General features: G+C 46.9%; 2 protein-coding genes across 4 annotated transcripts in view; both read right to left on the bottom strand.

Moving 5' to 3' along the window:
• LOC128424282 (stonustoxin subunit alpha-like) overlaps nt 1-22,194 on the bottom strand; it is a 147,078-nt gene that overhangs the window by 95,901 nt on the left and 28,983 nt on the right. The gene's annotated exons all lie outside the window — the stretch shown is intronic.
• On the bottom strand, nt 1,021-20,544 carry LOC128398365 (GTPase IMAP family member 8-like). Its single transcript, XM_053359372.1, has 4 exons — nt 20,533-20,544; nt 18,317-18,729; nt 1,681-1,897; nt 1,021-1,649 (listed from the first exon to the last, which is right to left on the bottom strand). Exons 1-4 carry the CDS (start codon nt 20,542-20,544, stop codon nt 1,266-1,268), a joined length of 1,026 nt encoding a protein of 341 aa, XP_053215347.1. The 3' UTR covers nt 1,021-1,265.

Genomic DNA, 22,194 nt, shown 5'->3' with positions numbered 1-22,194 from the left:
AGAGAGTTTAAGATGGGGAAAATGAGAAACTGAGAGAACTAAAGTGGACCGATGTATCCACTCCTTTGTGGGGTTTAGGCAACTGCGGACAGTTAGGTATGTTATTATTTTCATACCAGAGAAAAACCAGAGGCTTTTCTCCTGGGCATGGTAGGCCAATTGGTGTCAAAGAAAGATAGGACGTTTTTTATGTATGCTACAACAGCAGCAAGAGTTCTACTAGCAAAGTATTGGAAGACACAAGAACTACCCACACTGGAAGAGTGGCAGACGAAGGTGATCGAGTATATGGGACTAGCAGAGATGACGAGCAGAATCCGTGACCAAGGGAAAGAGACGGCGGAAGAAGATTGGAAGAAATTTAAACTTTATCTTAAAAATTCTTGTAAAATTACTGAGTGTTAAAATGCCATGGGTAAAGCATAACAGATTTGCAGCAATAAATGATTGGATAAGAGGAAAGAAAGGGGTTAAAGAAAGGAATTAATAAGTAATTTAGACCAGGGGTTGCTGAAAAAAAAGCTCAAAACAGGGATGCAGAAAAGGGAGGCACGGGGAAGTCGTTGAAATTGGGTACATGGAAAAATTTATGAAACTATACATGTTTATATGTTTGTTTGTTAGTGTTTGTTGTTTGTATTGTCTTATATTATATGTTGAAAAACCAATAAAAATTTTATTAAAAAAAAAAAGAAAACCTCAAAGTGCTCTGCAAAAAGAATAATGCAACAGGATTATGATTAATAACGAAAACATCCACAAATTAAAACCAGCGACAAACTACAAACATATCAGCATTCTAAATATGTGAGTAGCCTTGTCTAAACAAAAATGTTTTTCGCAGACGGCAAAAAAAAGGTAGCAAAGTTGCCTGCCTGATGTCGATATGCAGGGAGTGTGGGTGCTGCCACACCGAAAGAACGATTTCTTATCAATGCAGAACAGATATGATGTGGCACCTGTAACTGTGCCCATTCTGCCAATCGAAGCATCCAGAGACCACATGTGGTGATCTCAGGGCTAAACTGCTCCCAAACTGTTACGGACTTAATATCCTGAGAGCAACACCTTGAACTTGGCCTGGCAGCAAATTGGGAGCCAGGGCAGGTCTCTGAGCCCAGGTGTCCTAGGCTGACAAACACCTGCTGCTGTCAACAATGGTGGCATCCTGCACTCATTGCAACTTCCAGATTAGGCACAAGGGAAGCCCCACATATTTTAGAAAGAAACGAAACACTATGAACTAGAGGATATAAGAGCATCCTTCAATTCTTTCCCCTTTCCTCCTCTTTCCCTTTTTCTGTGCAGGGCCTTGATCCGTCCCCGTGAAGGATCTGCCAGAGCTTTTCCATCAGCAGCTTGGAGGCCTCCTCCTTCTCTTCTCCAGCTGCCTTGTTATTCAAAGCGAAGCAGCGATTCCCACATTTCTTAACCAGTTTCAGGAGCGCCTTGTTTTTGGAATTCTCCACATAGTCCTCCAAGGATTCACCTTTCAAATCCTCTTTGTGGGTGAACAAGACAAGCATGCGCTTCCCAAACTTCTTCCTAGACACCTTTTTGACCATTTTAGCAATTTCCTCGTCTTCCGGAGTGAAACGGCCCACAGTGATCACCAAGACCAGAACGTAAGGACTGGACTTGCAGAGTTTGTTGATCTCTCTCTCTGTTTGAGTATTTTGAACTAGAGACAGCGGGCGTGTCAATCACAGAAAACCTCTGACCCTTAAATTCCCCACTCTCCTTCTCGACTTTCTGAGTTGTTGGCTTAGCTGAAAAAGCCGAGTGAAATTTCTCCCGTCCGAGGAGGGTGTTCCCTGTGGCACTTTTTCCAACACTGGTTAGGTGGCCACCTGTCATGGATGCTTTAGATGAGAATCCTGCATAGCAGGGGGCTGGACTAGATCAGAGGTTCCCAAGCTTATTTGACCTAGTGCCCCCTTTTTAGAAAAAAATACTCAGTGCCCCCTGGAAATCTACCTCCGTTAAGTGCAGAAACAGAATCATGCCATGACAAATTTGCATTCTTTTTATGTATCTATATTTCTAGCTACGTCCTACGTAGATAATCGCTCTGACTTTAACTCTACGTTACATTGATAAGCATCATTATACAACAAATGAAACCATGCACTCACTGGTTTTTCAAAATTTTATTCTCTTCTCGTCTTTCTTCATGCTTTATTCTATTATTTAGACTACACTAACAGGGAGAAGATGCTTGATCTGAGAGCTGCTGCCATTCAATGGATGGAGTTATAAGAACATAAGAATGGGGGACAACCTGGCTTGCCAGTAGTACACGTGAGAAGAATCTAGGGGGTCTTGGTGGACTCCCAAGCTTAATGTGACTCAATAGTGAGATGCAGCAGCAAAAAGAGGTTGGGTGGCCGTCTGTTATGGATCCTTTAGTTGAGATTCCTGCCTTAAATAGGGGTGGACCAGCTGATCCTCAGGGTCTCTTCTAACTCTGCGATTCGACGATTCTATGATTCTGTGAGCAGGATGAGATGTTGCCCAGCTGGAGGGAGCATCTCTGAGCAGGTGCAGAGTGCAAATGGCCTTCTCTAGCTGCAGCAAAGCCAGGCACAGACCTAAAATTCAGAGGAAGCACCTTCCTGGGCGTGACGGCAGGGTTCCCAGCTGGGTTTGTACCCCCAGAGATAAAGCTACTGGTCTTTGAGGGTGTCTGTGAGACTGTGTTGCTGCTGCTGCTTCCTCCTTCCACCCCTCTCCCCTTCTCCTCAGCCCCCTTTTCCTGAGTCATGTGCCCCAGGGCCCAGCCCACTGTAACCATCTCATTTGTAGAGGCCCACACTTTAATAAACAAAATCGTCAGGAAAAGCAAATGTTGAAAGCACATTTGCATAGACTGGCTTATTTGGCAACCATCCATTTCTGGGAGTTGCAAGGAAGGGCCAGGAATGCTGAAGGACCCTGGGCAATCCTGCTCAGCCCCTTTCCCCTCACCCACCTCACCCCATGCCCATCTTTTGAGACGTCACCAAGCCTTGACTAAACCCTCCCAGTTCTATATCTGCAGCCTTAAAGGCTGGCCACTTGGCAAGCCGAGACGGAATCATACAATCGTAGAGTTGGAAGAGACCCCCAGGGATGCAGGAATCTCAGCTCAAGCATCCCTGACAGATGGCCATCCAACCTCTGCTTCAAAACCTCCCAGGAAGCAGAGTCCACCACCTCCCAAAGGAGTCCATTCCATGGTTCAATGGCTCTTCTGATGTTGAGATGGAATCTCCTTCCTTGTCATTTGAATCCATTGGTTCAGGTCCTACCAAGGTGTGTGTGTGTGTGTGTGTGTGTGTGTGCCTGTAATGATGCTGCCATCCCACAAGCTCCCACAAAACCTTGCCTTTCATCCTCCTCCATTCCCCTCCTCCTCCCTGCCTAGGCTGGGAACTCCTGAATGGCTGGTTTGTGTGAATGTGCCCTCAAAGCCCACACGCCATTTTGAGCCCTTCGTTGGAGGCACTGAGTGTGTGTGTGTGTGTGTGTGTGTTTGTGGGAATGAGGGTTGTCCTTGGGTGGAACGGACTCCCTTGGAAAGTGGTGAACTCTCTCTCTCGTTGGAGGTTTTGAAGCAGAGCTTGGAGGGCCATCTGCTTGAGTTGAGATTCCTGCATTGCAGAAGGTTGGGCAGGTCCCTTCCAACTCCACAACACTACGGTTCTGTGATTCCAGGCCACCCACCAGGGCCTCCAAGCCCCACTGCCCCACTGCCTTTTTGCTGCTATCCTCCAAAGAGGAGAGGGCAGGCCTGCCAGGCACCTGGTGGGTCTCCCCTCTCTGTTCTGTGCATGTGTGAGTCCACCCAGAGGACTGTAGTCAACCAAGCTCTCTAAGAGGAGACCTGTTGAGCCAGAGCGAGCCACGCCTATGGGCATCAATGGACAGACCCTTTGCACGGGCTCCCGCCCAGAGTCGCTGTGCGCCAGCCGAACCCTCGGTCATCCACTCTCCTGTTTCTGTTTGATCTGCACTCCCTGCTGGATTGTAAAAGGGTCTGAACAGCCAGGCGCCCAGCTTGGAGTCCCTACGGCAGCTGGAGGTCACGCCCAGCAGCGAGTCCACCTGCGACCCACCCCCTGACCCCACCCCGCAGGTCTCCTGCTCTCCGCCTGACACCCTTCTCCACGCCAACCCTCGTGTTTTTCCCCTCCCTCCCTTGCACCGCCTTCCCCATTGCCTGTGAGAAACCCACCCTGCAGTGTTGCCCACAAATGCACAGCACCCCCTGTATGTGTGGGAGCAAAGGGTTTTTGCTGGCAGTGGGGTCAGCACACAGGCCTTGGAAGCCAAAGGAGTCCAGGGGGAGAGAGGGCTGGATGTGCTGGAAGCGAGCTTAGGAGGACCGAAGGGCAGCTGTTATCAGGGCATGCATGCGTTCTGAGTGGCACAGAGCTCTTGAGTGAGAGGCACACTCTATAGAAGCTGGAAATAGAGAAGGCTGCAGTCCCTCTTCACATGCTCTCATGGGATGCGTATAGAAATAAGGAGATACTATATTTGTTAGATATTATCCTTCCTTACTCACATTTGTGAGTTCTGCAGAGTACATACCCTTTGCTGCAAAAATAAATAAATAAATAAGGAAGCTATTGATAATCTAGTGTTATCCCTTTAATTTAAGCAATCCAGGATGATTTATCACAGATTGGATTTCCTGGTATTCCCCTTTTTCCTTCCTTAAAACAATAAACACATAAAACAGTATTCTTATTAGTAAAGACAGGTTTACTCACCCAGTTTCACAGCAGCAGTCTTGCACCAGGCTTAAAAGGTAGTTACAGACATATATGGTAGTTTAGATTAAAGTGTTGTGTCTCATACTCAATGCATGTCGTACATCCCTAGTCATTGAAGAGAAGAGATGAGAGAGATCGGAGATCAGGAATCAAGAGAGCAAGCAGGCCAGGGACGTGACCAGCTTATATAGGCTGCTCACCTTTACCTGGCTAGAGACAGTGGGAGTGGCTCTCCCAGGGAGGAGTTCCTGTAGAGATCCAACTTCCCCTGTGTTTGCCTTTCTAGCAAACACACCTTGTTGGTTTGACTGCCTTGTAGACATCCCACCTGCTCTGTTGTGGCATGTCTCCGGCGTTACTTTGAAAGCAATTGGGTCCCATTAGTTTCAGTTCCCTGGTTCAAGCCACCATCCTTGGAGGAAGGATTTTGGGCTTGAGCCATGATGCAGCAGCATCGAGGGCCCCCCTGTCCTGTAGACAAGACGGAGAACCTTTAAGCCATGACTACCCCTCCAAAGCAATGACCCCAGCTCCCTGGGCTGCTCCCTCCCTTTCTCTTTCCCCAGGAGGAGGAGGTTGTCCGCGAGAGCCGCTTCTACTTCCGGGGCTACGGCCTGGGCCACTGTCTGCAGCACATGAAGGACGGTGGGGCAATGGAAAGTCTTGACATCTACAGGCTACCCCCTCCCACCTCGCTCCTGAGGGAGGACGAGATGCTCCGGAGGCGCTACCTGGACAGGGCCAAGCGCACCAACACCATCTCTCGGGCAGTCTTCCCCTTCCCCTTCCTGGTCTTCAACATCTTCTACTGGGTGGTCTACAAAGTGCTTCACTCAGAGGACGTCCACCAAGCCACGCTCTGAGCTCTTACCAGGACTCAGAAGCCAAGCCACAAGGACCTTGGGAGCTGCATTCTGTCTGGCGTTCACCTTGCAAAGCATTGGGATGTTGACCTCTCTCTTCCCCACGCCCTTCGCGTTTCCTGGACAGAAGTTTCCCAGTGCTGGCCAAGAAAGTTGGTGAGCTGTGCATGGCATGAGAAGGCCCAAAGCAGAGCTTGCTCCCACTTCTTCCTCCAGTACCAGCAGACCATGGCATTTAAGGATGGGGCGTGTTTCTCAAAGTGCTGGCTTTCCTGCCCCGGGGATTTTAAGGTGCCCCCAGCCTACTGGAGGCACCAGAGTTTCTACCCTAGACCTGTGTTGCTGTTCCTTCGCCCCAACAAGGAGGTGGGAGAGTCAGTGGGACCCAGTTTCCCAGCTCCGTAGCACAGTGTGCTGCCACTGCCGCCCTTGCCATCTAACCCACAATCCCACCAATACTTATCCAGCATGGTCCAACAGAGGATCTTTGAGCAGGGCATTTCCCAGTCACACAGCATGGTCCTTACATCAACTGGGCTCCTGCCCTGCCTTAGTAGCATGGATATGTCTTGCAAGCAACGTCACTTCCTGCCATCTCCCCAACACCAACACCACCCATAGATCTGGAAGACCAACCAAACCAGCAGTGGTGCAGGGGGTGGGGGTGGGGGGACTGGGACATGGTGCAGAGATGAAGGTCCTTAAGGACAAGGCAGGTGTGGTCAGTCCTTGATGGTCCAGAACCTGCCCAGAGATGGAGACAAAAGGAAGGCACAAGTAATGCAACTCTATCTCGCTGCGTGTGGGTTTATACTTTTTAGAAATGTTTAACTGAAATGTTTTGGTGTCCTCGTTCAACGCAGTTCAGTTCTTTTTTTGGGGAGGGTAACATAGCTCTTATTCCTTTTCATCTTTAAGCTGTTTATCATGGTTGCATTGAGATATATCTTTGTTTACATTAGAGCATATGACATGCAACAATTACATAAAATTAAAACAACAATAAACACACAGACAAATGTTTCTGACAAGGTTGTGTCAAAGTGTATATAGCAAAAATATGACAATTACTACAGATATGAAATGGTGCAAAGTAACAGTGACAATAAGTAAGAGGAATTTTGTATCAATAACAATTAGAATTTATAGGAATTTATAGGAAAGGGGTAGGGGGAAAGTGAAAATATGTCCTTCATGCACGCTAGACTGTGCTGTAAACTTTGGGTACGGTTCTTCCATATGCCTCTTTATTTGTGTAATCAATAAAGTCACATCAGATTGCATAAAAATCATCATGATTCTTTTGCCCTCTTGCTACTTTTAATTTTTGTGGCAGTTTTTCCAATCCTGTTGTTTGCCAGATTGCATTCGACTATTGGTCCATAATCAACCGTTATTTGTAATTATTTCCATGTCTTGGCCGTGGTTGTTCTTGCAGCGGTTAATGGATGTGTTATGAGTTATTTGTTTCTAAGTTGCAAGATATCGTGACTTACAAGTGAAGTGGAGCCAGTCCTGGGGTCCTGGGGTCCTGGGGTCTGTCTGCCTTGTAATCAAAGATATGCTGGAGGCACAGGGCAAGGGAGGGCGTTGCCTCAGGGTGTGTTTCCTGAAGGCTTTGGCGCTCCGCAAAACAGGGCTAGAATGAGACCATAATGAAGTAGAACACAAAAGCACAGGAATTCAGAATCCCACTCCATTGGCAGCTAAACAGGGACAGTGTTGGCATGGGATGAGTTTTCCAGAGGAGAGTTCTCCTTAACAGAATAAGGGAAAGCAAAGAAATGGAACGTTCCTAGGCCTATACTGACATCTAGGGACCATTTGTTGGGATACTGCCAGGGAGACAAAGTCCATCTGAGCCCCCAAGCCGGCTGCTGGACGATCCATCGACCTCCCGTAGACAGGCAGTATCAGCAAATAGCGACACGAAGCCTCAGAAATAGATTGCCACATTCTTAGGCTGGTGCACACTCTATCAGCAGAATTCACACAGCGAAAGATGCACAGCAGGAGAGCATATTTACAGTTTATTCAGCGTTGGTCAGAACAAAGAAAAACATGACCGCCTGCATCGGCGTTCAGGCACGAAGCGAAGAAACGAAAGCAACTGAAAAACATAAACATCCTGTGAACAGGAAATACGCAGACTCTGTGACTCACAAAGCCTGCTCCCTTTTAAGGTGGAACGGAAATATCCTAACATCCTCCCCCTTTCCGTGTAACCTGTAGTACCTGTGGTTCAACCCAATTGCAACCTTTGTACGTAAACCTTAAGTTGTTCTCTGTTAACAACCTTAGACAACAGATCAGCAGGAAATTCATTTCCTGGCATGTAGGACACCTGAATGAGTCCTTTCTGAATACACTCTCTTGCACGATGTAGCTTAATCTGCAAGTACTTGGTTCTTTGCTTGCAACTCTCCGAGTTCAGCAAAGCCAAACAAGATCTATTGTCTTGATACACTTGTATAGGACATTTCACAGAAACCCCCATGTCCGTAAACAGTTGCATCAACCATTCACAATCCATGACTGAAAATGACAGAGCATTGAGTTCTGCTTCACAGGAACTTAGGCTAACTGTCACCTGCTTTTTGCACAACCAGTCAAACAGGCAGTGGTTGTACATGTAGCATACTCCAGAAGTGCTTGTACCATCCATGGTGTCACTTCCAAAACTAGCATCTGCAAAGATTTCAAGACCTCCAGTCTTCTGACTGGTAAACCTCAGCCTGTAGTGCAAAGTCCCTTTCAAATAGCGGGCTATGCGCTTCAGAGCTTTCCAATCCTGAACAGTAGGATTGTTAGCATGTCTGCTAAGCAGGTTAGTGCTTACAGCAATGTCAGGTCTTGAACATCTAGCAATGAAATTCAACTTGCCTAGAATGCATCTGTACAGCGTAGTGTCAGAAAACGCTTCAGCAGTACTATCTACCTGGTAACCTGTCACCATCGGTGTGTCTGCTGGGTTTGCATCAACCAAATTCAACCTGGTTAATACATCAGTAATTTTCTGTGTTTGGTGTACCAGAAAATTACCTGCTTGGTCCCTCTCCACCTGCAGAGAAAGATAGTTGGATACCTCACCAAGATCCTTCATGTCAAAGTGCTCCTTCAGCTGAGCTAGGGTGCTTTGGTAGAAAGCCTGATTCTTCCAAAACATCAGAAGATCATCAACAAAACATAAACAATACAGTTTGTTTTGCTCCTCCTCCTTGACAAACACACATGGATCAGCTTTGCCCTGGTGAAAACCTAGAGAAAGCAACGTCTCAGTGAGTTTTGTGTTCCAACACCTGGCACTCTGCTTGAAACCATATAAGGATTTCTGCAGTTTACAGACCATTCCCTTCTGTATCTGCATTCCATCAGGTGGAAGCATGTACAGCTCCTCCCCCAAAATCCCGTACAAAAAAGCTGTATTAATGTCATGATGGGAAACATGCAGTTTCTCCTCCGCAGCGATCTTGAGCATCAGCCGAATGCTCTCATATTTGACGGTGGGCGAGTAGGTCTCGTGGTAATCCTGTCCTGGTACCTGTGAAAAACCTCTGGCAACCAATCTGGCTTTGTGTCTGACAACCTTGCCATTCTGGTCTGTCTTGGCCTTGAAGACCCATTTGCTGCCAACCAGTCTCATCCCTGGGACTACCGGTACCAGTTCCCAAGTTTGGTTCCTGATCAAGGAATCAACTTCAGCCTTCATGGCATTTAGCCAAGGCTCAGCATCTTTAGAGGTTAACTCCTGAACCTCTTTGAAGCTTGAAGGTTCCCACACCTTCTCTGAGCTACTAAGAACAGCAGTTGCCGTCTTAGCAAACTCATCAGCAAATCTCTTTGGAGGCCTGCCCTTCGTGGCTCTCTCAGATCTGCGTACAAGACGCAAGTCTTCTGGACTCATCTCCTCTTTCTTAGGAGAAAAATGACCAATGGTGAACAGTGGTTCTTCCAGTTCATTGTCAGACGCATCAGATGGTCTGACTGAGGCCTTTGCGCTCTTGTAGTCTGCTGTGTCATCACTGTCACTGACACCAGCAGCAGCGCCGCCCACTGAACTGGAATCCGAACTCTGATCATCATCATCATCATCATCATCATCCTCGGCTTCCTCAGCTTCCTCAGCATGATCTGCTTTTTTCACATCATCTACATCTTCCTCTGGGTAACTCTGGAAAATTCCCACATTTCCCCCCCACTTAGGATTGTACTCAACACTCTTTGTGAACTTAATGGATTTAGAGTTAGTCATCCATACCCTGTATGCACCTTTTTCGTACCCCATGAACAAACCATGTGCCCCACGCTTCCCAAGCTTGTTGCTTTGTGGGGTGTGTACCCACATGTCAGAACCAAAAATTCTCATGTGCTTGACGTTAGGTTTCTTACCAAACATCTTCTCATAGGGAGTACAACCAATAGGTGATGACAGTCTCCTGTTAAAAGAATAAACAAAATTCGACAGAGCCTCCCCCCAAAACTTCTCAGGGAGGTTTGCATCATGCAACAAGGTTTTCATTCCTTGCAGCAACGTTTGATTTGCTCGCTCCGCAAGCCCATTCATCCATGGCGATCTAGGCGTTGACAAGTCATGCTGGATTCCCTTCTCAGTCAGGAAAGCTTCAAACTGCTGAGAAGTGAACTCCCCGCCTCGATCAGTAAACAAACACCCGGTACGTTTACCGTGAGCATTCTCCAACCAAGCACAGAATGCCTTGAACCTAGGAAATGCTTGCGATTTCTGCTCGAGCATAAACACATGAATGTACCTGGAAAAAGAATCAATTAGAACTGTGAAGTACCTTGCTCCTCCCAAAGAGGGTGCAAGAGGACCAACCAGGTCTGCGTGCACTAGCTGGTAGGGTTTGGAAGCCTGCCTGCTAGACTCCTTGCCTTTTGGAGCAACCTTCACCTTGTTCTCTGTACAAGATACACATTTCATGTGAAACTTACAGGGTTTGATGTTCAAACCTTCAACCAACCCAGGCATCTTGGCCAGCGCTTGCCAAGACATGTGACAAAATCTTCGATGTGCATCGTGAATACATCCTGCGTGAAGAACCTTGTTAGTTTGTGCAACACAACAAGAATCAACATTTGAGACAGCAACAGCATTGTCATCATAAGTTATACAGAATAAGCCATCCATAAACTTTGCATGCAAAATGTCCTCTTTGCCTTTTCTGATGACGCAGACGGTCCTCTTGAAGGATATCTCAAAGCCACGCCCAGTAAGCTGTGGGACACTAAGCAAATTGTCCGCAGCACCTGGAACAAAAAGTACATCTCTGATGGTAGTATGCAGACTTGCAAGTTTCACAGTCCCAACTCCTGCAATTTGCAAAGTCCTTCCATCAGCCAGGTGGACCTCACCATCTTGAGGTGTGAAGGAGATAAACAGGTGCTTATCTTTTGACAAATGGCGACTCGCACCAGAGTCGACGACAAACCTGGCCTTGGCCTTTAGAGCAGGTTTGCTGGCAAGCAAAACCTTGTTTTCCACCGGCGTGGGCTTTTGCAGCTTGCCCCCCTGCTCCTGGCCATCAGACGTGCCTTTAGCCTTTGGTGAAGCTGTGCCAGCAAACAAAACCTTGTTTTCCACTGGCGTGGGCTCTTCACCCTTCCTCTGCTTCGGGCCATCTGCAGGCATTTTGCTCTGTTTACCTCTGGCCTTCCGGCCTCTGCAAAGGCGATGACCTTGGTTCCCACGAGAAACAGAGCTCTCAGCTGCCGACTCCTTTGCTCCCCTTGGAGGCTGGAATGCTGCCTGGGATGACGTGACAGTCTGCTCCCCCTGCAGCTTGCAACCGGTGCCCTCACCATCCCTGCATTCACTCGCATTCTGGGAAACAGTCAGGACCTCCGATGCATTCAAACTCTGGGCTGGGATGATTGGCAGATGGGCTTTTTTCAAAACATTCCACATCTTACGTGCCGTCACGTTGCCAGCAAGCGTTTTTATTTCCTCCAGAGAGACGGACAAGACTATTACGTCTATGGCCCTCAAATTCTGGGCTCTCCATTTCTCTGTCAGAGGAACTGGAGGGGCTTCAGACACAGTATGCCACACTCCAAACTGATGCAGCAAACTCTCACACCATTTTGCCCAGGTCTGATAATTGTGCCGATTTAACTTTGGGCACTCAGTGGCCTCAGAAGCTTGGAAAAACTCCATTCCAGCTTTTTGCTTTAGCCGTGAGCCTTTATGCCTTCAAAGATGTCTTATCTCGGCAGCTCATAAGTCACGAAGCCTGCTTGGCTCGGCTCCCAGGCCAATTAGACCAGCCGGAGTTCAAAGACTCTTCCACGGCATTCAGAAAAGCCTCTGTTTTCGCTTTTCCAACACATACCTTTCAGCAGTCTGTCGCAGTCTTACTCTCCTGTAAGTGCCATGAATCTGGGCCCATAACCTGTTGTTGGGATACTGCCAGGGAGACAAAGTCCATCTGAGCCCCCAAGCCGGCTGCCGGACGATCCATCGACCTCCTGTAGACAGGCAGTATCAGCAAATAGCGACACGAAGCCTCAGAAATAGATTGCCACATTCTTAGGCTGGTGCACACTCTATCAGCAGAATTCACACAGCGAAAGATGCACAGCAGGAGAGCATATTTACAGTTTATTCAGCGTTGGTCAGAACAAAGAAAAACATGACCGCCTGCATCGGCGTTCAGGCACGAAGCGAAGAAACGAAAGCAACTGAAAAACATAAACATCCTGTGAACAGGAAATACGCAGACTCTGTGACTCACAAAGCCTGCTCCCTTTTAAGGTGGAACGGAAATATCCTAACACCATTGAGGGAAGTTTGCCTCAATGCAGGACAATCTTCTTGAGAGCTCAGTACAGTGGTACCTTGGGTTACATACGCTTCAGGTTATATACGCTTCAGGTTACAGACTCTGCTAACCCAGAAATAATGCTTCAGGTTAAGAATTTTGCTTCAGGATGAGAACAGAAATCGTGCTCCGGCGGCGCGGCAGCAGCGGGAGGCCCCATTAGCTAAAGTGGTGCTTCAGGTTAAGAACAGTTTCAGGTTAAGTACAGACCTCCAGAACGAATTAAGTACTTAACCCGAGGTACCACAATATACGTTTATTTTAGACCGCAAAATTCTCCCCAACCAGTGGCGTAGGAAGGGGTGTGTGGTGGGTGCGGTCTGCCCCAGGTGTCATCACTGAGGGGTGTGTGTGACAAAATGGCAAAAATACGTGTTTTTAAAATAAATTTTTAAAAATTAAAAAATTGGGCTCACGACACTTTTTTTTTGAAAAAATAATATTATTTAAAACGAGTTTGATAACTTCGCCTGACAATTAATTAACCTCAGCAAGTCAACACAATACATATTGAAACTTTTTAGTTCAGTCAACAAACGCAACAAAACACGGCTGAACTCGACGCTGTGTAGCGGAGAGCAAATGGACAAGGAAGGGCAGGGGGTGTTTCTTTCCGTCGAAGTCTGTCTCTGCAGTTTGTACTCGAGCAAGACGTAAACAGCCGGTGACTCATCATCACTCAACCCGCAGCCAATCCTATCTGCACCGGGTACCACCTGACCTTGCTACGCCACTGTCCCCAATATTCCACCTCCTCCACTGAAATACCCTTCGCAGGACTCCCTGTGGAGAGTGAAGGACCACAAGCCAGTTTGCTCAGCAGTGTTGATAAAACACACTTTTAATACCCCCCCCCAATTCTTTTAAGTATCAAGGGAGATTGTTCTGTCTGTTGTCTCCTCCAGTCAAATCAAGGGGTCTCTTCAAAATCTGCCTGTGCCCAGGCCCAAATCTGCTTTGGAAGTGGATTGTGCCCAAGCCTTGGAAAATCCTAGGCAGCCGTCTCTTGGACCAGAAGTTGTTTCATCACTGGCAACCCCGCAAGTACTTTCCACCCCAAGTGAGCTTGTGCGTCACCTGGGCAGGCCCTCTCAACTAAGCATGGAAATGTGCTCCAGTTCACATTTAAAGGTGAACCAAGCTAATTCACACTTACTCGAAGAGTGCGAAAACCAAAAGTCAGCCATCTTTGGAATTCTCACTTCTTTGGATTTTGTAACCCAGTCCTCTAGCCAAATAACGTGTGTAAAAATGCACATGACAGGGCAAATAGTGCATATAAAAGTTTATACAGTGGTAACTTGGTTTTCAAATGCCTTGGTTCCCAAACACCAAAAACCTTGGAAGCTGAATGTCTGATGCAGCTGTTGGCTATTGTTTCCGGGGCACCTGCACCAACCAGAAGCCACGTCTTGGTTTTTGAATATTTCAGAAGTCAAATGGACTTCCAGAACAGATTAAGTTCGAGAACCAAGGTACCACTGTATTTGGCACTTTTGTTTTGGCTATTTATTTTGCGTTTTTGTTTTTGAGGCTTTTTCAGTTAATTTGTTTTTGTGACTGTGTGGAACCCAGTTCAACTACTGATTGATTGATTTATTGTGTGACTGCGGAAATGGATAAAAGCCCCCCATCCAAACAATGACTATCATCAGTGCAGTTAAGAAATGTTTTAATTTTTTTTTATCATCTACAATACTGTCTTATACATTTTAATAGTACAATACATTGATTATTGCTTTCATTTGATGGATCAATGGTCTTGTTAGAGAGTAAAATTCATGTTAAATTGCTGTTTTATGGGTTGTTTTTAAAAGTCTGGAATGAATTAATCCTTTTTGCATTACTTCCTATGGGAAAGAATGTCTTGGTTTTGGAACGCTTTGGTTTTGGAACGGATTTCCGGAACGGATTAAGTTTGAGAACCAAGGTACCACTGTATTGTCAAAAATGGAATATAGAAATGCAATATTTTAGGAGAAATTGCTTTGCAAACTTGTGTGTGTTAGACAAACTTTCATATAAATCTATGTATATTAGGAGTAAGTTGAACTAAGATGGGGTGAATTTTCAGCAGGACTTGAAACAAATATATACTCACAAATTGATGTGAAAATGTGGAGGACTGGACTTGAGAATCGAAAAATGAGAAATGAAGATAAACCAAAATTTGCCCACCTCTAACCCCAACCTAAGCTATGGAATACAGTACAGTGCAGTGGGGTGTCATGTATTTATTTATTCTTATTTAGCAAGATACGCACACACATATATAATTTAAAATACTAATGAAAACAGACTTTAAAAACATTAAACATATCTGAATTATCAAGATATATCTACAAACCAATAGCTTTTTAAAAGCAATGTACCCAATGAAATTCCATGTCTCTGTAGGCTTGCCTGTGGAAAGGAAGTTTAAGCAACCTTTAAAAGAAGCCTGCCCAATGAGAGACGGAGATTATGTGGCCCTTGTGCAGGGCCGTCTTAAGCATATCAAGCGCTGTGGTGCAAAGATCCCCCCCCCCCCGTTTCCTAGAGTTGTCGCCCTTTCCCAAGCCTCTGCAGGGATCGCTCTCCTCCTTTATTGTTGCGCAACAGGTTCAACAGCAGCAGCAAGTGAAGCCTGAACAAAGGGCGACATTGACTTTTAAGAGTTCCCACCATATCCCAGAATACAGTTCAGACACCATCATCAATACATCATTGCTACATCACTAAAACATCAGAAAGGGGAGGGTTATAGCCGATTAACATAAACAGACATGTTGGGGCAAGTCGCCAAGAACAAGTTTAACATAGGCTAACACCTCTTAATTGCCCACCATCCAAAGTATAATTCCCTTGGTATCTAGATCCCAAATCGGTGATGGGATTCAGCTCTCCTTGGCTAACAATAAGCTCTGGGCATTTCCTGGGAAGGGAGGAGTGTATGTGTCTGAGGGATTAACACACTCCATATATATGCATGTGAAATAAGGTTTGCGTGCAGCATAAACAAAACATAGCATGTGAAATGAAACTGCGAGATCTCTGCTGCGCTGTTGTGCAAAGAGGAGAGAAACTGCTATCTTGTTTTGCATTTAAGGTTGAGCAGAAGATAGATACGACTGATACGAAAAATTCCTGCCTATCGGGGTGTACCACACAAGGCAGGGTGTTATTTCTAACAGTGCAAATTCTCAGAAATGGTCCACAGTACACAGCTTTTGCTTTTGCTTTCGCTGTTTACTCCCATAGTTTCCCTGCAGCTTTCTCTGCCTTCCTTGGCCTCCTGAGCAGGGAGAGCCTTCTGAAATCTCAATCAGGGATAGTCCGACCATGAGGTGGGAGAATGCATGTTCTCAAAGAGCCCCTGTTTTCCAGGGACAGCCCAGGAATTGCATAAGCCATCCCAGTTTCTGATTTGATCCTGGAATGCCCTGGTTGTCCTTTTCCTCCCCTCAAAATATCGGAGAACAATTAAAAGTGGTGTGTAGGAGCAAAAATGGACTCCTGTTTACCCTGAAAATAAAATTCCTGCACCAAACAGAGGAAATGGTGATGGTGGCGCACAAAGCCCCTCCTATAATTTTGAAGGAAAAGGTCACCAATCCCCTTTCCATTCTGTAATTGCAATGCTTCAGTGGCCAGCCATTTTTCAGGAAACACTGGGAGTGTTTATTCCTTAATTGAAAATGGAGCCTTGCGCTGTCTGTTGTTGTTTAGTCGTTTAGTTGTGTCCGACTCTTTGTGACCCCATGGACCAGAGCACGCCAGGCACGCCTGTCTTCCACTGCCTCCCGCAGTTTGGTCAAATTGCGCTGTCTACTCATAAGTAAATCCCACGGTATTCAATGGTGCTTACTCCCATGTAACTGGGTGAAGACTAGGCAGCTTCACACTGCAAGCCGAAGCATGTTTACTCAGAAGTAAGTCGCACTCAGTTCAATAGGATTTCCCATGGGGCTGCCCTACAAATACCAGACAGATGGGCGATTAAAGGGTCTGAGGAACAAGGAGGTGGAATGAGGGATGCAGGACAGATTTGATGCAGCTTCCATTGAAAAGTGAAAAGTATTTGGTACCAAGTTGTAAGTGGGACAGGGGGAGGGGGTTAAATATGCTCTCTGTTCCTGTTTTCAAATATGAAAAAAAAGAAGAAGAGTTGTTTTCTGGAGATGGGTGTTAAATAATTCCCTTCCCAAATGGTAAAATTTCAGAACTTTGGGAAGTTCAAGCATGTCTCTCGCTGTGCAGGACCTGGTGTCCAGGCACTCATAAGAATTCACTGTACATTTACAGACAGTGTGGTGTAGTGGTTAAGAGCGGTAGTCTCGTAATCTGGGGAACCGGGTTCGCGTCTCCGCTCCTCCACCTGCAGCTGCTGGGTGACCTTGGGCCAGTCACATTTCTCTGAGGTCTCTCAGCCCCACTCACCTCACAGAGTGTTTGTTGTGGGGGAGGAGATTGTGAGCCGCTTTGAGACTCCTTAAAGGGAGTGAAAGGCGGGATATCAAATCCGAAACTCTTCTTCTTCTAATTGGCTGTATGACAGTATATGTGTCTGGCTTAGAAACAGGCCTCTTTGAGTTTCCTGGGGCTTATTCCCAGGAAGTGGGTGCAGGATGGCAGTCTAGGCTTTGGTTTAGGATTGGTGTTTGGGGAAATGGGGTTATTTAGCCTTTGAAAGTTGTCTGTCCACAATGACCATAGCTGTCAACTTTTCCCTTTTCTTGCGAGGAATCCTATTCGGAACACACACCCCTGCCAGCAATTTTATGACTACCTCCTCCCACCACACTCTCTCCAAATTCAGAATGTACCCCCTGATCCAAAATGGTCGGTGACCGTTTGATGCAGCTCCCATTCAAAGGTGGAAATTATAAATTTCCACTTTCCAAAGCAAAATGAAACACAGCCAATCTCTGAAATCCTCGCTTTGTGGAATTTCGCGATGCAGTTCTCCAGCCAGAGTTCACAAGAATGCATATAACTGTGAAAATGACATGCAAATATGCATTTTATTAGGAACAGTGTCTTGCAAAAGTATGTATGTAATTTACAAAGGTGTTTGTTAGGGGAAATTGACACAAAAATACACAATTGACACAAAAATACAGTTAAACTTTCATAATGGTTCAAAAATAAAACATTTCCAGAGAGTTTAAGATGGGGAAAATGAGAAACTGAGAGAACTAAAGTGGACCGATGTATCCACTCCTTTGTACCCCACAACTGCGGACAGTTAGGTATGTTATTATTTTCATAAAATCCTTTACCACTTGATTGTAGAAAACCTCAAAGCGTTCTGCAAAAAGAATAATGCAACAGGATTATGATTAATAACGAAAACATCCACAAATTAAAACCAGCGACAAACTACAGACATATCAGCATTCTAAATAGGTGAGTAGCCTTGTCTAAACAAAAATGTTTTTCGCAGGCGGCAAAAAAAAGTTAGCAAAGTTGCCTGCCTGATGTCGATATGCAGGGAGTGTTGGTGCTGCCACACCGAAAGAACGATTTCTTATCAATGCAGAACAGATATTATGTGGCACCTGTAACTGTGCCCATTCTGCCAATCGAAGCATCCAGAGACCACATGTGGGGTAAAGCGATCTCAGGGCTAAACTGCTCCCAAACTGTTACGGACTTAATATCCTGAGAGCAATGCCTTGAACTTGGCCTGGCAGCAAATCGGGAGCCAGGGCAGGTCTCTGAGCCCAGGCGTCCTAGGCTGACAAGCACCCGCTGCTGTCAACAATGGTGGCATCCTGCACTCATTGCAACTCCCAGATTAGGCACAAGGGAAGCCCCACATATTTTAGAAAGAAACGAAACACTGTGAACTAGATGATATAAGAGCAGCCTTCAATTCTTTCCCCTTTCCCCCTCTTTCCCTTTTTCTGTGCAGGGCCTTGATCCGTCCCCGTGAAGGATCTCCCAGAGCTTTTCCATCAGCAGCTTGGAGGCCTCCTCCTTCTCTTCTCCAGCTGCCTTGTTATTCAAAGCGAAGCAGCGATTCCCACATTTCTCAAGCAGTTTCAGGAGCGCCTTGTTTTTGGAATTCTCCACATAGTCCTCCAAGGATTCACCTTTCAAATCCTCTTTGTGGGTGAACAAGACAAGCATGCGCTTCCCAAACTTCTTCCTAAACACCTTCTTGACCATTTTAGCAATTTCCTCGTCTTCCGGAGTGAAACGGCCCACAGTGATCACCAAGACCAGAACGTAAGGACTGGACTTGCAGAGTTTGTTGATCTCTCTCTGTTTGAGTATTTTGAACTAGAGACAGCGGGCGTGTCAATCACAGAAAACCTCTGACCCTTAAATTCCCCACTCTCCTCCTCGACTTTCTGAGTTGTTGGCTTAGCTGAAAAAGCCGAGTGAAATTTCTCCCGTCCGAGGAGGTTGTTCCCTGTGGCACTTTTTCCAACACTGGTTAGGTGGCCACCTGTCATGGATGCTTTAGATGAGAATCCTGCATAGCAGGGGGCTGGACTAGATCAGAGGTTCCCAAGCTTATTTGACCTAGTGCCCCCTTTTTAGAAAAAAATACTCAGTGCCCCCTGGAAATCGACCTCCGTTAAGTGCAGAAACAGAATGATGCCGTGACAAATTTGCATTCTTTTCATGTATCTATATTTCTAGCTACGTCCTAAGTAGATAATCGCTCCGACTTTAACTCTACGTTACATTGATAAGCATCATTATACAACAAATGAAACCATGCACTCAATGGTTTTTCAAAATTTCATTCTCTTCTCGTCTTTCTTCATGCTTTATTCTATTATTTAGACTACACTAACAGGGAGAAGATGCTTGATCTGAGAGCTGCTGCCATTCAATGGATGGAGCTGTGAGAACATAAGAATGGGGGACAACCTGGCTTGCCAGTAGTACATGTGAGAAGAACCTAGGGGGTCTTGGTGGACTCCAAGCTTAACGTGACTCAATAGTGAGATGCAGCAGCAAAAAGAGGTTGGGTGGCCATCGGTTATGGATGCTTTAGTTGAGATTCCTGCCTTGAATAGGGTTGGACCAGCTGACCCTCAGGGTCCCTTCTAACTCTGCGATTCGACGATTCTATGATTCTGTGAGCAGGATGAGATGTTGCCCAGCTGGAGGGAGCATCTCTGAGCAGGTGCAGAGTGCAAATGGCCTTCTCTAGCTGCAGCAATTCATCATGTGAAAGGCTGGGCTGGATGAATCCCTAGCTGGAAATTAAGATTGCCGGAAGAAATAACAGCAATGTCAGATATGCAGATGACACAACCTTGATGGCAGAAAGTGAGGAGGAATTAAAGAACTTTTTAATGAGGGTGAAAGAGGAGAGCGCAAAATATGGTCTGAAGCTCAACATCAAAAAAACGAAGATCATGGCACTGGTCCCATCACCTCCTGGCAAATAGAAGGGGAAGAAATGGAGGCAGTGAGAGATTTTACTTTCTTGGGCTCCATGATCACTGCAGATGATGACAGCAGCCACGAAATTAAAAGACACCTGCTTCTTGGGAGAAAAGCAATGTCAAACCTAGACAGCATCTTAAAAAGCAGAGACATCACCTTGCCAACAAAGGTCCGTATAGTAAAAGCTATGGTTTTCCCAGTAGTGATATATGGAAGTGAAAGCTGGACCATAAAGAAAGCTGATCGCCAAAGAATGGATGCTTTTGAATTATGGTGCTGGAGGAGACTCTTGAGGGTCCCATGGACTGCAAGAAGATCCAACCTCTCCATTCTGAAGGAAATCAGCCCTGAGTGCTCACTGGAAGGACAGATCGTGAAGCTGAGGCTCCAATACTTTGGCCACCTCATGAGAAGAGAAGACTCCCTGGAAAAGACCCTGATGCTGGGAAAGATGGAGGGCACAAGGAGAAGGGGACAACAGAGGATGAGATGGTTGGATAGTGTTCTTGAAGCTACCAGCATAAGTTTGACAAACTGCGGGAGGCAGTGGAAGACAGAAGTGCCTGGCGTGCTCTGGTCCAGGGGGTCACGAAGAGGCGGACACAACTAAACGACTAAACAACAACAACAACAAGCTGCAACAAAGCCAGGCACAGACCTAGAATTCAGAGGAAGCACCTTCCTGGGCATGACGGCAGGGTTCCCAGCTGGGTTTGTACCCCCAGAGATAAAGCTACTGGTCTTCGAGGGTGTCTGTGAGACTGTGTGGCTGCTGCTTCCTCCTTCCACCCCTCTCCCCTTCTCCTCAGCCCCCTTTTCCTGAGTCATGTGCCCCAGGGCCCAGCCCACTGTAACCATCTCATTTGTAGAGGCCCACACTTTAATAAACGAAATCGTCAGGAAAAGAAAAGGTTGAAAGCACATTTTTGAAAGCACATTTGCGTAGCTTGGCTTATTTGGCAACCATCCATTTCCGAGAGTTGCAAGGAAGGGCCAGGAATGCTGAAGGACCCTGGGCATTCCTGCTCAGCCCCTTTCCCCTCACCCACCTCACCCCATGCCCATCTTTTGAGACGTCACCAAGCCTTGACTAAACCCTCCCAGTTCTATATCTGCAGCCTTACAGGCTGGCCACTTGGCAAGCCGAGACGGAATCATAGAATTGTAGAGTTGGAAGAGACCCCCAGGGATGCAGGAATCTCAGCTCAAGCATCCCTGACAGATGGCCAACCAACCTCTGCTTCAAAACCTCCCAGGAAGCAGAGTCCACCACCTCCCAAAGGAGTCCATTCCATGGTTCAATGGCTCTTCTGATGTTGAGATGGAATCTTCTTCCTGGTCATTTGAATCCATTGGTTCAGGTCCTACCAAGGTGTGTGTGTGTGTGTGCCTGTAATGATGCTGCCATCCCACAAGCTCCCACAAAACCTTGCCTTTCATCCTCCTCCTCCCTGCCTAAGCTGGGAGCTCCTGAATGGCTGGTTTGTGTGAATCTGCCCTTGTCTTTGGGTGGAACGGACTCCCTTGGAAAGTGGTGAACTCTCTCTCTCGTTGGAGGTTTTGACACAGAGCTTGGAGGGCCATCTGCTTGAGTTGAGATTCCTGCATTGCAGAAGGTTAGGCAGGTCCCTTCCAACTCCACAACACTACGGTTCTGTGATTCCAGGCCACCCACCAGGGCCTCTAAGCCCCACTGCCCTTTTGCTGCCACCCTCCAAAGAGGAGAGGGCAGGCCTGCCAGGCACCTGGTGGGTCTCCCCTCTCTGTTCTGTGCATGTGTGAGTCCACCCAGAGGACTGTAGTCAACCAAGCTCTCTAAGAGGAGACCTGTTGAGCCAGAGCGAGCCACGCCTATGGGCATCAATGGACAGACCCTTTGCACGGGCTCCCGCCCAGAGTCGCTGTGCGCCAGCCGAACCCTCGGTCATCCACTCTCCTGTTTCTGTTTGATCTGCACTCCCTGCTGGATTGTAAAAGGGTCTGAACAGCCAGACGCCCAGCTTGGAGTCCCTACGGCAGCTGGAGGTCACGCCCAGCAGCGAGTCCACCTGCGAGACCCTCTCTCAATTCGGCAGCACCGACTCCAGGGTAAAAAGCAAGCACACCCCCCTTCCCCACCCCCTGACCCCACCCCGCAGGTCTCCTGCTCTCCGCCTGACACCCTTCTCCACGCCAACCCTCGTGTTTTTCCCCTCCCTCCCTTGCACCGCCTTCCCCATTGCCTGTGAGAAACCCACCCTGCAGTGTTGCCCACAAATGCACAGCACCCCCTGTATGTGTGGGAGCAAAGGGTTTTTGCTGGCGATGGGGTCAGCACACAGGCCTTGGAAGCCAAAGGAG

This window comes from Podarcis raffonei, chromosome 12 (assembly GCF_027172205.1).
Source record: "Podarcis raffonei isolate rPodRaf1 chromosome 12, rPodRaf1.pri, whole genome shotgun sequence".
Taxonomy (NCBI): domain Eukaryota; kingdom Metazoa; phylum Chordata; class Lepidosauria; order Squamata; family Lacertidae; genus Podarcis; species Podarcis raffonei.
Note: the sequence above shows the minus strand (reverse complement) of the source record. Positions and strands in the feature narration are given on the sequence as shown.